Raw genomic sequence first — 17532 nt, 5'->3', positions numbered from 1 at the left:
ATATATATATATATATATATATATATATATATATGAAGTAAGGAAGAAGACAAAACGATAATGTATGAAGCTTTTATAGGACGATAAATATGGTTTCCTATTGTTAGGGTATATAATATGCAGGTGTATATGAAGATAAAACCATTCATTGTCACCAAAACAAACATAAAGATTGCCATCTGCTGGATTTACTCGAAAATACCAATGTATAAAAGATTTGACATTCAGATGACGAAAAAAAAAACGCTCAGAGCGCAGCAGCAGCAGCAACTATGATATTATTATTATTATTATTATTATTATTATTATTATTATTATTAATAATGATAATAATGATAATAATGATAATAATAATAATACTAGTAACAATAACAACGATGGTGATGATGGCGATGATAGTGATGATGATGATGGTGATGATAGTGATGATGATGATGATGATGATGATGATGATGATGATGATGGTGATGATAGTGATGATGATGATGATGATGATGATGATGATGATGATGATGGTGGTGATGATGATGTTGATGATGATGATGATGGTGATGGTGATGATGGTGATGATAATGATGATGATGATGATGATGATGGTGATGGTGGTGGTAATAATAATGATAATAATAGCAGCAACGATAATTAAAAACAATTACAGTAATAATAATAATAATAATAATAATAATAATAATAATAATAATAATAATAATAATAATAATAATGATAATAATAATAATAATAATAATAATAATAATGGTATGTAGGATTAGCCTTGGCATTAACTGTAGAACTCGAAATCTAGTTTACAGTATAAGATGCATAGATGGTGCTTGTAAAGACATGAACATGAAGTACATAGGGGAGACATCTAGGAGCATTGCGGAACGACTAAATGACCATCTGAGACAATATGACAACAAAAAACAGTCTTCCATACTCTACCAACATGCCAATGACCACCATGGAGGTAACTTGGGTCAACTTGACATTCGCATCTTATCCAAGCACCCAAAAGACCCAACACTCAGACAAATACGGGAGTACGTCTTTATAAATGAATCTTCCCCAATACTAAGTAGAAAATATACGAAGCAGATATCATACCCCCATACCCACAGTTTACACAAGTAGAGTAGAATAGTTAGTGGGCTGTTATGTAGATGTATGTATGTGCGTGTGTGGGTATATATGTGCATATGCACATGTATGTAAGCATATGGATATGAAAATGCAGACGGATAGGTACATAGGATATATGAACAGACAAGCAGACATACGCAAATGGAGACTGAAACACATGACCATATATACACACACACTACTTCACACACGGACACGTATGGAGACACGTGTCCACACATATGGAGACGCAGATCCATACATACAAACATGGTATATAGTTGCAAAACACATACACACACAGACATGCACACACAAGGAGACAGAGGTGCAAACATATACAAACACACGCTTACACACACACATACATAAAAATACACAAACATGGACATGCAAGCACATGAATATGCAGAATACATACATACAGATGCACACACACACATACATATATATACATATGCATACACACACATGCATGCATACATACATACATACATGCATGCATGCATAGGCACATGCATAGGCACATGCATAGGATAAAATACTAAGATTTGTTTTGACTGAATATACCTATAGTTTTTAAATAGAAAGTGGCATATTCCCTAATGAGCAAAAAGGATGTAAACGTGGGTCCTATGGTTGTAAAGATCAGCTACTCATAAATAAGATTATCTTGGAAAATTGTCACAAACGACACAAAAACTTGTCGATAGCCTGGGTAGACTATAAAAATGCTTTTCATAGTCTACCACATAGTTGGATTAAGAAATGCCTGGAAATGTATAAAATAGCACCTTCTCTGCGAAACTTCTTGTCTCTAAGTATGAGATCACGGAGAACCACACTGACTTTGAACAGTGACAATGAATCTCTTAATGCTGGAGATGTAAGGATTTCATTTGGCATTTTCCAGGGTGACTCACAATCACCTCCCTCGTTTGTCTAGCTTTAATGCCTCTCTCGAAATTGCTCGATGATGTACAATATGGCTATAAAATGTTTGATAAAAATATAAATCATCTCATTTACACGGATGATTTAAAGCTCTTTGCAAAAAATGACCAACAACTACAGGGCTTACTAGTGATTGTTAAACAATGCAGTGATAACATCAGGATGCAATTTGGCCTCGATAAATGTGCAAAAGCTACCTTTATCAAAGGAAAATGACAGAAACATGCAACTTTAACCTTGACCAGCAGAATGTCATAAAAGAGTTAGAACCAGCGGAGAGCTACAAATACCTAGGGGCATTTGAAAGTGATGGAATCAAACATTCAATGATGAGGGAAAGGATCAGAATAGAATGTCATCGCAGGGTAAGGGCAATACTGAAGACAGAGCTGAATGCAAGAAACAGGATCGAAGCGATCAATACTTTAGCCATACCGGTCGTGACTTACAGTTTCGATATAATTATCTAGTCAATTACTGAAATATGTAAATCTTGACAGAAAAATATGAACATTTTTGACAATGCATAGAATACATCACCCTAAAGCAGATACAGAACGACTTTACCTGCCAAGAAAAGAGTGAGGCCGTGGACTTTTACAACTGGAATTAATAATGAAGATTGCCACAATTGGCCTAAATATATATCTGAAAAACTCTGTTGACTGGATGTTAAAACTTGTCTTAAAGCATGAAAACAAGAAAACATCATACTCAGTAACAAAACAGGCAAAGGAATATCTAAGTGAATTCCAAATACAACAAATTCCAGAATTAGACGTACTAGAAACAAACGCAGTAAGAGCTAAACGTATGAAAACCCGTGCTAAAATGGCTGCCTTAGATATTCTTACTGATAAATGGCAAGAATAACCAACCTCTCAGTGGTAAATACCTAAAGAGAGCTAATAATGTCGATGTTGACAAAGCCCTTACCCATCAATGGTTAGTGTCTTCTGGCTTAAAATCAGAAACAGAAGGGTTCATCATAGCAGCCCAAGATCAATGCCTACCTACATGGAACTACCAGGCCAACATATTAAAGAACGGCAGTAGCCCAACATGTCGTGTATGTAAACAACAAAATGAAACCATTGAACAGGTTGTCTCCATGGGCAGTCTTCTTGCTCCTACAGAGTATCTCAACAGGCATGATGGAGCAGCACAGTATACTCACTGGGTAATTTGCAAAGACTTGGATCTGCCCCATGATAAAAACTGGTGGGAACACAAACCACCTCCAGTGCTTGAAAATGATTACATCTTACTCCTCTGGAACTTCACCGTTCAAACTGACAGAAAGATAGATCCGAATATGCCAGACATTATATCGAAGAACTTCAGACAAAAATCATGCCTCCTCATTGATATGACTGTCCCAAGCGATATAAATGTATCTGACGAGACCTACCAAAAACTGAGCAAGTATAAAGATCTTGAAATAGAAATTAGCAAAATGTGGAATCTCAAGACTAAAACAATATCTGTTGTCATAGGTGCCCTAGGAATGATAGCAAAAGGGGCCGATTGCTACCTAGCTCAGATACAAGGAAACCTCAAAATGGCAGAAGTTCAAAAGATAGTGCTCATGGGAACTGCCCATATTCTACGTAAAATACTTTCTATGTAATCTCAAATTTTAAAACAAACTTATAATTTTCTTGTTTTCTTAAACATTCTCTAGAACAACACTATGTACAAAACCAAATATATGGCACCCTAGGCATAAAACCAACATGAACTTCTAACTTGTCGTCTCGTGAGGTCTCTGGGTGAGACTTGGAACCAACTTGTACAAATGCAAAGCAAAAGTCAAGCATATAATAATAACAATAATAATAATCCTTTCTACTAAAGGCACAAAACCTGAAATTTTTGTGGGGAGGGGACAATTTGATTACATCGATCCCAGTGTGCATAATTTATCTGGTGCTTTATTTATTGACCCCGAAGGGATGAAAGGAAAGTCGGCTTCGGCGGAATTTGAACTTAGAACGTAAAGACGGGCAAAATACCGCTAAGCATTTTGCCCAGCTTGCTAACGTTTCTGCCAGCTCGCCGCCTTAATAATAATAATAATAATAATAATAATAATAATAATAATAATAATAATAATAATAATAATAATAATAATAATAATAATAATAATAATAATAATAATAAGAATCTCTAAATGCTGGAGATGTAAGAATTTCATGTGGCATTTTCCAGGGTGACTCACTATCACCACTCCTCTTCTGTCTAGCCCTAATACCGCTCTCAAAATTGCTCAATGATGCACAGTATGGTTATAAAATATTTGATAAAAATATAAATCATCTCATTTACATGGATGATTTAAAGCTCTTTGCAAAAAATGACCAACAACTCCTACTAGCGATTGTTAAACAATTCAGTGATGACATCAGGATGCAATTTGGCCTTGATAAATGTGCAAAAGCTATCTTTATCAAAGGAAAAATGACAAATACATCTAATGTGAACCTTGACCAGCAAAATGTCATAAAAGAGTTAGAACCAGCGGAGAGCTACAAATACCTAGGGGTAATTGAAGGGGACAATATCAAGCACTCAGTGATGAGGGAAAGGATCAGAAGAGAATGTTATCGCAGGGTGAGAGCAATACTGAAGACAGAGCTGAACGCGAGAAACAGGATCGAAGCGATCAATGCTCTAGCCATACCAGTCGTGACTTACAGTTTCAACATCGTTAACTGGTCAATTACTGAAATATGTAATGTTGACAGAAAAATACGAAAACTGTTGACAATGCATAGAATGCACCACCCTAAGGCAGATATAGAACGTCTTTATCTGCCAAGAAAAGAGGGAGGTCGAGGACTACTACAGCTGGCATTATCAATGAAGGTAGCCACAATTGGCCTAGACACCTATATGAAAAACTCTGAGGACTGGATGCTAAAACTTGTCTTAAAATATGAAAGCAAGAAAGCATCTTACTCAGTAACAAAACAGGCAAAGGAATATCTAAGTGAATTCCAATTGCAACAAATTCAAGAATTAGACGAACTAGAAACACCTACAGAAAAAGCTAAGCGCTTGAAAACCCGTGCTAAAATTGCTGCCTTAGCTATTATGACTGAAAAATGGCATGGAAAACCTCTCAATGGCAAATACCCAAAGAGAGCGAATAATGCAGATATTGACAAAGCCCTTACCCACCAATGGTTAATGGCCTCTGGATTGAAATCAGAAACAGAGGGGTTTATCATAGCAGCCCAAGATCAATGCCTACCTACAAAGAACTACCAGGCCAACATATTAAAGAACGGCAGCTCCCCATTATGTCGTATATGCCAACAACAAAATGAGACCATCGATCATGTTGTCTCCATGTGCAGTCTGCTTGCGCCTACAGAGTATCTCAACAGGCATGATAGAGCTGCACAATATATTCACTGGGTAATATACAAAAACCTGGACTTGCCCCATGATAAAAACTGGTGGGAACACAAACCACCCCCAGTACTTGAAAATGATCACATTGCACTCCTCTGGAACTTCACCATTCAAACTGACAGAAAGATAGACGCAAATAGGCCAGACATCATACTGAAAGACTTCAGACAAAAATCATGCCTCCTCATTGATATGACTGTCCCAATTGATATAAACGTATCTGTCAAGACCTACCAAAAACTGAGCAAATATAAAGATCTTGAAATAGAAATTAGCAAAATGTGGAATCTGAAGACGAAAACAATACCTATTGTCATAGGGGCCCTGGGAATGACAGCGAAACGGGCTGATTACTACCTAGCTCAGATACCAGGAAACCCCAAAATGGCTGAAGTCCAAAAGATAGTGCTCATGGGAACTGCCCATACCCTACGTAAAATACTGTCTATGTGATCTCAAATTTTAAAGCAAACATAATTTTCTTATGGTTTCTTAAACATTCACTTGAACAAAACTGTACAAATCCAAATATATGGTACCCTAGGCATAACACCTACATGAACTTCTAACTTGTTGTCTCTTGAGGTCTCTGGGTGAGACTTGGATCCAACTTGTACAAATGCAAAACAAAAGTCAAACATAAAATAATAATAATAATAATAATAATAATAAAAAATAGAGATAACTCGAATGTGGAATCTAAAAACAGAAACAATTCCTATCATAGTAGGTGCCTTAGGTATAATAAAAAAATATTCAGACAAATACATAACAAAAACACCAGGACTTACAAATATATATAACATACAGAAAATTGCACTACTGGGTACTGCACATATTCTACGCAAAACACTTTCAATACAGTAAACATAAGAGCACCACAGCAAACCACAGCACATACCCAAGGCGCACAGAGCTGCGCTCGGTAGTGAAGTGAAAGTACGTTATAAAAATAAAACTACTGAATAATAATAATAATAATAATAATAATAATAGTAGTAGGTGCAGGAGCGGATGTGTGGTAAGTAGCTTGCCTACCAATCACATGGTTCCGGGTTCAAACCCCACTGCGTAGCGCCTTCGGTAAGTGTTTTCTTCTATAGCCTCCGGCCGACCAAAGCCTGCTCTCACAAACGAGAATACTAAAAACGTACTCGACCACTCCATGAAATTAAGTAAAAAAAAAAATAGGAAAAATAATCCAGAATCGTTGTCCGGTACCGGATCGATCCAAAAATCTTGAGATATTTTGTCCACGGACAAACAAACACTACTGAAACCAATAACTCAGCCTTTGCTAAGGCGGAGGTAATAATAATATCAATAATAATGATAAGAATAACAGATATCATGTGAAGTAGCGGGATGAGAAGAAGAAGAAGAAGAAGAAGAAGAAGAAAATATACACCAAGAAGATAAATACAGCCATATTTTAAACATAACAAGATAGAGAGTTCTAGAAGTGAATGAGACCAGCTTTAAATGAAGAACGAAGATGATTGGTGGATTGGATGACCACAATTAATAAGGCAAAAATATTATGCCAAGAAAATCGCACTCAGAAATAGAAATGAACAAATTATAGTAGAAGCGAAAACGTTTTTTTCTTTACCGAATCGAAGAACTTACGCTACAGTAAATATGGCGTAAATAACAACATGGCGATGACGAAGAGAAGGATGGAGATAAATTGATAAAAGTGTTTCTATGTTGAAAAACTGAAACGTTAAATGTAAATATGTGTCTTAATCAGTAAGATGTGAACCAACTGTTGCACCAATGGAAATCGAAAAGAAACATTTGCGCATACGCACACACAAACATACGCGGGTGCACAAACACACACGCACACACACAGAAAAGCGGGCACATGCAAAGTCTCACACATATATAGATATTACATATATATTAAACCTATATATATGTATATATATATATATATATATATAGATATATATATATACATATTTATTCACACATATGTCTGCATATATACATATGTGTACACACATGTATATATGTTTGTGTGTGTATACGTATATATTTTACACATCATATGCTTAAATATACAGATATAGGCAAATATACACATATGAATGTATATAAATATATATATGTAAACAGATATATACGTAAATAGATACACACATGTACACACACACACACACGTATATTTACATATATATGTATAAGTATATATATATATATATGTATATATATATATATATATATACACACATATGCATATATATGTGATTACATATATATATATATACATATACACACATATATGCATATATATGTGTTTACACACACACACATATATATGTATATGAGTACATATACGTACAAATGTACATATACATTCCCGCATTTATATGTGCGTGTATATGTGTGCGCATGGGTATACGTATACACATCACATTGCAACTAGAGTGAGAAAGAAAAAAGAAAAATAGTGCAAATTGTATAACTCCACAGAAATAGTAAAAGAAAACAAAACATAAACAACAAATAGAATACAAAATATATATCCAATGCATAGAGTATTAGAAGATAAAGAAATAAGAATTAAAAAAAATGGAGAACTTTATACGCAAACTAATGAATGTTGATATCACAAGATATAATTTGATAGCTGAGCTGTAAAAAATATAGTGAAATGAGAAATTTCATGTCTTTCCCAAAAGTATGCATCAAAAAGTGGATAAGATATGAAAAACTGACTGCATCGAGCAGACTTACTTAGATGTGCTTGATGACAAAGAGACCGTAACCTGGGATATGTCAAATACACAGACAAAATGATTAAGGCTAATTGGAGGACATTGTTATTCGAAGACACAACCAATATATATATATATATATATATAAACACATACATAGACTTGGTAGAATAAACAAGAAGAATGGAACTGAAAACATGGGTTTATATAAATTTTATTTTCAACCAACAGAAGTTACAACATGACTAAATAATCGAGAGTTTTGTGTATGGGCTACTTTGAAATTTCTGTTTATAGTATGTATGTGTGTATGTATGTATGTATATATGTATGTATGTATGTATGTATGTATGTATGTATGTATGTATGTATGCGTGTGTGTGTATGTATGTATATATATATACATGTGTGTATATATATATGAATATATATATATATGTAGATATGTACATATATAATATATAAATACGTATGCATAGCTATGTATGTATCTTTATATATATTTATATGTGTGTGTGTATGAGTATATGTATATGTACATTTGTAAATGGAGAAACCTTTTCTATATAAGTATCTGAAAAATAAAGTAAATCAGATTGTAAAAACAGCATTTGCACACGTGACGCTGATTGTTGCTAATATAATAGAACACAAGAAATTAATACAATAACTTCGCATGTAGCCGATGCCAACCCAGCTGGGCTTGGTAGTGCAATGAAAACCCGCAATAAAAATAAAACTGGCGAATAATAATTGCCTCTATTAAAGGTATTAGGACTGAAAAATGGTGATGTTGGCTGCGGTGGAATAAGTCAAAACAATACTTCCATTCTTGGAGGATAAAAAGGTAAAAATGATCAAAGAGGGATTTGAACTCGGAACGTAAAGTGCCGTCACAAAAGCACACTTAGAATATTTGTTTCACGTTGTAACGCACTTGCCATCTAACTGCCAGCTCGTCGGCGTAACCGTTCTATTAATAATGATTTCAAAGTCTCTCTCAAAGTCGGTAATTTCAGGGACAGGGTTAGCCGATTAGATCAACACCAATGGTCAGCTGGTACTTATTTTATCGATCGCAAAAAGATGACAGGCAAAGTCGACGTCAGCGGTATTTGAACGTAAAGCCGGAAGAAAATACTGTTGAGTATTTTGTCCGACACGATAAAAATTCTCCCGGTTCGCACCATTGACCGTTCTGATGGTAATATTAATCTATCTATTAAAGGCACAAGAATTTTGAGGGGAGGAGTTTTGTCAAATCCATCGTCCCCAGCACTTGATTGGTACTTTATTTTAACGACCCAAAAGGGCAAAAAGCAAAGTTGGCCTCGGTGGAATTTGAGCCCAAAACGTAAAGAACCGGAACAAAATAGTGCCAAGCATTTGTCCCGACGCTCTGACGATTCTGCCAGCTTTTCACTTTAATGAATATAAGAATTGCTTCTAAAAGAGGCTCAAAGTCATGAATTGAGAAGGAGTTATGATTCTTTTTATATGACCAAAGAATGTGACTGGTATTTCATTTCATCGAGGATCGAAGGCCAAGTTGACCTGCGCAGGTTTGAAGGGATTCTTGCATAGGCACAAAGGGATTAATGAGATCGTGTAACGCTCATGCCTTTCTTAAGAGACTCAGAGGCAAAATATAAAAGTTCCGGCTTAACTGGAATTTGAAACCGGTTCCTGTACTTAAATGGGTGATAGCTAGGAGCATTTGAAACAATAAAACACAATAACAACAAAACAAAAGCAACAATAGAAGAGATAATTATGAAATATAAACAGCAATTACGACAACAACAGCCACGATAAAGATGAATATGGCGAATGTCACGAGATTGAATGAAGACAAGCTTTTAGTCATTGTGGGAGTCAATGTTGTGTGTTTTTTTTATTGCAAACATCAACTGAAAAGGATGGACAGCAGGGAAATGAGTGTGGTTAACAAACATCATTCTTTAATTGCGTTCCGTTCGTATTTTTCTTCAAATTCATTCACATTCAGTCGGTTTTCACATCAACTACGGTTTTTCTTTCAGTTTCTATGATTTCTTCTGTACGCGGAATGTCAATCACGCTCTCTGCATTAACGGCGGCCATTCTTTGGCCGCTCCACTTATGTCATTCACCCGCGAGAGCCATCTTTACGGAGGTGATGCAATCGCTGAGAGTGACGAACAGTGGCCGGAAGACAACTTCGAGTATCATGTCCCATACTTGTCTGATGAGGTGACATTCTATGGCCAGGCACCGTACCAGCGGGTTCACTACCCACACGTTACAAAAACTCATGCAAGCGAAATTGATACCACACAACACAGCCATCGGCAGTGCCAGAGCTGTAGACGTAATTCGATAGCACCAGATTTTGGTTACATTGAATACCTAGAGAAAAGAAAAAAAACAGAAGTGTTAGTATACTATGTGTAGATATGAATGCACACACATACACACATACAAACACACACAGACACATACACACACACATGTTAAATAAAATAAAGTAACAAGGCCAATGCAGTTTGATATTTCTAGGACATTTATAAATAGAAAGGTGGTCTTACAACTGTTTCAGGGAAATAAATGATATTTCATCATCAGAGACGAGTTAAAAGAGCTTCAGTAGAAGGATATAGCAGAATTCATATATTTAGAAGTTATTCTGGAGAAGGAGAGATATACAATAAAATAACCTCTTAAAGAATGAAATCTACTAATTCTTTCTACTGAAGCTCTTTTAACTCGTCTCTGCTGATGAAATATCATTTATTTCCCTGAAACAGCTGTCAGACCAACTTTCTATTTATAAATGTCCTAACAATATCAAATTGCCTTGGCCTTGTTATCTTATTTTCTTTGACATATACACGCTCACACACGACCTGCCTCGGACTCCTCACTCATACTATTACTGAACCACGAACTTAACAACGAATCTTCCGTAGCACTTACTTAGCCTTACTTGCCTTTTGGGTTATCTGGATATCAAAACATCTCATATATATATATATATATATATATATATATATATATATATATGTATATGTGTGTGTGTATGTATGTGTGCGTGTGTGCGTGTGTGTGTGAATGCGTGTGTGTATATATATGTATGCATGTATGTATATATATATATATATGTGTGTGTGTGTGTGTGTGTGTGCATGTGTATGAGTGCATGTATATCTTATTTATATGTGAATTAACGATGCTACTATTGGTTTCATGCGGATAAACTTGCAATTTTCAACCGTTCCACTTAAAGTGTTGATAATCCGTCTTCCTGCTGGATAAAGCTCTGTCATATTACACTGGACTTTACGGGATTTTAAACGATATTTTATGTAAGCACACACACACACACACACACACACACACACACACACACACGTATGCATGCTATATAGATATTTACACATATACATATATAAAAAACATATATGCTTCTTTTATCTTTTATTTATTTCAATCATTAGACTGTGGCCATGCTGGGGCATCACCTTGAAATGTTTTAGTCGAACGAATCTACCCCAACACTCATTTTTGAAAATCGGGTACTTATTCTATCGGATCCTTTTGCCGAAGTGCTAAGTTACCAGGAAGTAAATAAAAACAACACTGGTTTTCAAGCGATGGCGGGGTATAAGCTCAAACACAAAGACGGATACACACACAAATGCACACACACGCACACACAGAGACATGCTCAAGTGTGTGCAGAATCTGTACAGTCAAGAAAGGTTCGTGTGATGTTCGATAATCTCGAGTATGCAGTGAAAGAAAGTTTAGCAATAATATTGCATTGCAATTTATTGAAGAGCAAAACGAAGAGACAGAAAGGACAGAAAGAAAGAAAGGACAGAAAGAAAGAAAGGAAAAGGACAACGGCGACAGGAAAGAGAACGAATGAAGCAATTTTGGAGATTCTGAGATTTTACGACGGGAGAAAGTGATATCAAGTTTATGTTTAGCGCAGAGATATTCGAAAGGTTTACACTTCAAAATGGTTGACATTAATGTGGAGAGCAGATGAGCACTGAGTTCACCCGCTTCTGAAGCACTATATCGTATATTATCGAATACAAATAGAATAGATTTCACTTTGCCAGTTTCCCTGTTCTTAATTGCCTTATAGATGTGTTCGTTTTCATAAAATGCCTTATGTTCATAGCATACAGATCATAAAAACTCATTTCAAGAGGTTTAGTATTTCAATTGTCAGTTTCATGTTATTGTTAACGACATCCTTTCAATGGCAAAGAGATCCAACACTTCTTTTGCTCAAGCACTAGCCGTAATAAATAACAGTACTTTTGTTATCAACATTATCTGCCGCCCCAACGCTATGGTCGGCCCAGTACAGTGTGCATTTCGTATTTGCATATAGGAGGTGGTTTCAAAGAGTTCCCGGACAAGTTATGCTTAATACAAAATAACTTATTTCTCTAAATTTTAACATTGCCTCCTTCAAAATGGTCATCTTGCGCAGCAGTACACCGGTGCCAGCGTTCCTGCCACTTTTGGAATCCGGCCCGGAAGTCATCTTTCGTAAGCGAGTCGAAGACTTACTGCGATTCGCTCTAGATCTCAACAACGGTGTTAAAACGGCGACCTTTGAACTGCATTTTCCTCTTGGGGAAAAAACTGGAAGTCTGCAGGTGCTAAATCTGGCGAATAGGGTGGGTGCGGAAGTGATACTATTTTGTTTTTGGCGAGGAACTCACGAGTGAGAAGAGCCTGGTGACAGGGTGCATTGTAGTTGTGAAGAATCCAATTTTTTACGCTCCACAGATCCGGTCGCTTTCGCCGAATGCCCTCACTGAAACGCTTTAAAACGTCGCAGCCGAACCCTCCGTCGACGATCAGGCCCTGGGAAACGAATTCTCGATGCACAATACTCGGATGTCGAAACCACTATGAGTATGCTCTTAATTGCGCTGCAGCTCTGTCGTGCGCCTGTTCCATTCCAAACATTACATACGACCCATTGCCTGGTCACCGTAAGCTTGCCGAAGCATGCTTAATGTCGATCTCGCAGACTTCCAAACTTTAAAGCAAAATTTCACGCTGGCTTTTCGTGTCCATAACAAAATTGCAGACTACGGTAATACACGTGACCACAAAAACACAAACTTCACAAGTTGTGAAGTAAACATAGCGATATCACTCGGCTCACTGCTTCATAAAGGTCACTGTGCACGCAATCGTGTTGGTGCACTACAGAATTAGTCCGGAAAATGTTTGATATCGCCTCGTATACACCGGCCACCACTCATTTTTAACACCCCCAACAGTATAGCATTCCCACCTTGCTTTTAGTACGTCGATCCTTTTTTTCCCTCTCACTCTACCTTTCACTGACTATTCAGCTTCTCTCTCCCGCTATATTTTTATTTTCTGAGATGAAAAACCGACGTCCGAAACGTTAAGATACTTTCTCTTTCCATTAAAATGTTAAGATTGTCTGTTTCATACTCACTCCCTCTTTCCTTCCTCTTCTCTTAAATTCTTCAACTGTACACCATTTCCACCTGGTTTCCAAATCTTCGTTCGTTGTTTCTTTCTCTCTCTCTCTCTCCCTTTCACTGAATATTCTGCTTTATCTCTCCAGCTACGCTTCTCTCTTTCTTCTGATGAAGGACTAACGTCCGAAACATCACAACTTTTTCTCTTTCCATTAAAACTTTAAGCTAATACCTTATTCATGAAACCTTGTGAGCGCGTCCTGTGTTCTCTTTCTTATTGTTCATTACATTTACACCAAGTATCTTTATCTTTTACTTGTTTCATTCATTGGAGTGTGACCATGCTGGAGCACCTTTAAATTCCTGGAGCTTTACTGAGAAAAATATTCGCATTATACGTTTTGCGTCCTCCCCACTTTAATATCAATATAAGATTGGTGTCATCATACCATACAGCTGTCTGTGTAATACGCAATCACTTATATGTGAATTCAGGAATTGGTTCTGAATGTTCCGGCACACAAGTCGAATGTTTCTTACCAAAATTCACAGCCTTCAAAAGGTAGGTCGACTTAAACCCCAAGACGTCTTTGGAGGACCAGAAATACCAGGTGAAATGCAGCGGGGTTTGGAAAGTCAGAGACGATGCTTGAGTGTTTACGCTGTATAGTGCGTCGACTTGTATGCCAGAAAATACAGTAGATAAATAGATAATAAATGGGGAGAGAAAGATATATATATATATATATATATATATATATATATATATATATATATATTCATTTAAAATACAGAGATGCCTGTAATAGGACATCTAACCCGCTAGAAATAGCAGCAAGACTACATACCACAAAAAGTAGGGATAATTTCGAAAGGGAATGAAAAATAAAAACATTTACCAATCTATATTCTGTACCATGGTTTCCCCTATTTACTATTATATATATATATATATATAGAGAGAGAGAGATAACTAGATACCGTGTTTCCTGGTATACAAATCGAAGTTTGTAGATTAAAATTTCCATATGAGATACAACAGGATTTGAAAAGCTAGCGACGATGTTTGAATGTTTGCACATGTTTACACTATAATCTACGTCGATTTGCAGCCGTCGAACAATGGTGATCCACCACCGAAACATTCATGTTTAATGTATATACTTTCATAAATTCATGTGTACGTCTACAAATGTATATATTGCTATGAATGTATGAGAGTGCGCGTCGGTTTGTTTTTATGTGTTTACGTGTGTGTGTATGTGTGTGTGTGTGTGTGTCTGTGCGTGTGTGTGTGCATATGTGTAAGTAATTAGAAAGTGTTTGGTTGTATGAATCTATGTTATACGTGTGCCTGTTGTTATCAAATAAGTAGCTAATTTGATATCAATATGATAACAGCGGATATACATGAAAAAGCTGCGACAATGAACGAATAATTGAATTTCATATCCAAAGTTAAATACATTAATGAAAATTAATTGAAAATAAAATGAAATTATATATTAAAAAAAAAGAAGAAAGAAAACCAAGCACCCCACTGGACAATAAAGAAGACCGTTCCTCGTTTAGCATGGGTGGGGAAACGATAACGAATTAATTATGGGAACAAACAATGAAAGTCTCTGGAAAAATATCGACAGCGATAGCTTTTGTCATTAGGTTTTACACAGACAACTGGTTGTATTGGTTTCGTTGTTGTTGCTATAGTTTTGTTGAGCAATTGTTGTCACCATTTTTGTTGTTGCTTTTCACTCTTGTGGCTTTGGGGATTTTCAGACGGCTGCAATTGAAAATTCTATTGATGTTCCAGACAATTAACAAAGTTATCTATTACCACACATATCTTGCGAACGTCATTCGGTACATCATCATCAAACTCAGTGGTTCTCAACGACTTTTTTTTTTTTTTTACTTGCGGACCCCTTTCATTACTATTTTTTTTTCTGGTGGACTCTCACAGCTATTCAGTATTTCAAAACTAGTTTTATAGACACTGCTTTCAAAATTCCTATTTTGTTTTTTTCACACTTTCACTTCTGTAGGTTTGCAATGGAATTCTCTGAGAGAGTAAGTTTCAGTGGTTGGAAACGTAAAAACCATATAAAACATTAGAGAAAATAACCTTGCTCTCTCTTGCACCAGAAACATCTAAAGCAAAAATATTTTCATGGACCTTTAAAATACTACCGTGAATCCCCTATTTACTATTTTGCTAGTGTGGACCCTCAAAAAATCGCATAGGGACCACAGGTCTAATTGATTTATATGATGTCATGCTATTAACTTATGCTATTAAATTATGTCCCTTCCTTGCTACTTGCTTGCTGCTACTGCTGCTGCTGTTTGCTTGCTTCATGCTCTTGTTTGAGTAGGCTGGGGTCATCCCTGGTTAGTGGTCCCAGAGATGTCATCATGCGTAGAAGAGACCAGGTCCACCAGTACTGTCCATCACTGGCAACACCTTTCCAGTCCCTCTGTATCCTTCAAGATGTTGTCAAGCCTCTGAAGATCTTTAATCACATCCAGCCATCTGGTGAGGGGTATGCCACGAGGCCTCTTTCAGCTCACAGTTGCTGCGTCGAATGAACGCGTGAGACGATCCAACGGGCGATCTAGCAGGAGACGGAGGACGTGTCCGTACTAGCGAATGTGACAGATAGCTATGAGGTGGCAGAATGCGGGTTCTTGCGTGCGCTCGCGCAGTTCTTTGTTGGAAATATGACAGTACAATCTGATGTTCTCGATGGTTCTCAGGGCTCTGCTATCGAAGCCATCGATCCTCTTGGCCAGAGTCTTCGAGAGATGCCACTTTTGAGCCCCATAGAGGAAAATGGAGATGGCCGATGCGTTGTAGATGCGAAGCTTCGTCTTCCGGGAGATAGAGCAGTGACACCAGAAGGGCTTCTATAGGCTCAGGTATTATTTTTTGCAATGGAAATTACTATTTGCCAGCATCATTCCTAACTTTTTTCCTATTGGTAAAACCCTATGTCCATTGTTTAACCAAGGCGAATGTGAAACTTCTAACTGTCGCATTCAATTGCATCATGTTAAACAAAACCCACCAACACACCTCCGCTTCAGTCATCTGTTGACCCGGAGCTTCTTTTCAATCACTTGTGTCTATGGCATTGTCAGAGTCTAACAGAGACTGGAAATCGATGAATAAAACATAGAATGTTATCGATGTTTTTGAAACGGCGAGGAGGAGGAGGAGGAGGAGGAGGAGGGAGAGAATCTGCGTCAGTCGTGAAGTTGTGAATATTGTAAAGTCGCACAAAACTCTGCCAAGAACTGCAGGGTTTGACGTTTAATTATGTAATAACACTTATACATTCATACATACAAACATACATACATACATACATACATACATACACACATACACACACACATACACACATATATACATATGTGTGCATGTAGTCACTATGAAACCACATTCACTTGCCAACAACTGTAGGGTCCAACATTTATGTAATTATATAAACACACACTAACCTACACATGCTCACACACACACACACACATACACATGCTTACACACACACACACACACACACACCAAACATAGACATGTAAGGGAACAATTGAAGGAAAGTAATGCGAAACATGAAAATCTTATAAATGTATTTAGCCCACGGTTCCCTAGCTACTGCAAGAAGGTCACTGTCTCACTTCTTTATCTAATAACGAATTGATTGAATACAGATCTCGAGGCATTGCGTTTTCAAATAAAGGACATTTTAGTTTTCTATGTATGAGTTCAAAATCCGTTAAAATTGTTTAGTGCAGATGACAAAATGTCAAAGGAATTCTGATAGATTCATCTTTTATATTTCTTC

General features: G+C 36.7%; 1 protein-coding gene across 1 annotated transcript in view; it reads right to left on the bottom strand.

The window, feature by feature from the left end:
* Positions 1 to 8417: 8417 nt before the first annotated feature.
* Positions 8418 to 17532, bottom strand: part of LOC106879285 (caveolin-3) — a 120635-nt gene continuing 111520 nt past the window's right edge. The window contains exon 3 of the mRNA XM_014928785.3: positions 8418 to 10607. Within this exon, the coding sequence (XP_014784271.1) occupies positions 10344 to 10607 (264 nt within the window). The 3' untranslated portion in view covers positions 8418 to 10343. The remainder of the gene's footprint in view (positions 10608 to 17532) is intronic.

The sequence above is a fragment of the Octopus bimaculoides genome, chromosome 6, assembly GCF_046866305.1.
Source record: "Octopus bimaculoides isolate indiv1 chromosome 6, ASM4686630v1, whole genome shotgun sequence".
Classification (NCBI taxonomy): Eukaryota; Metazoa; Mollusca; class Cephalopoda; order Octopoda; family Octopodidae; genus Octopus; species Octopus bimaculoides.
The sequence above is the reverse complement of the archived record's forward strand: the minus strand, read 5'-3'. Positions and strand labels throughout refer to the sequence as shown.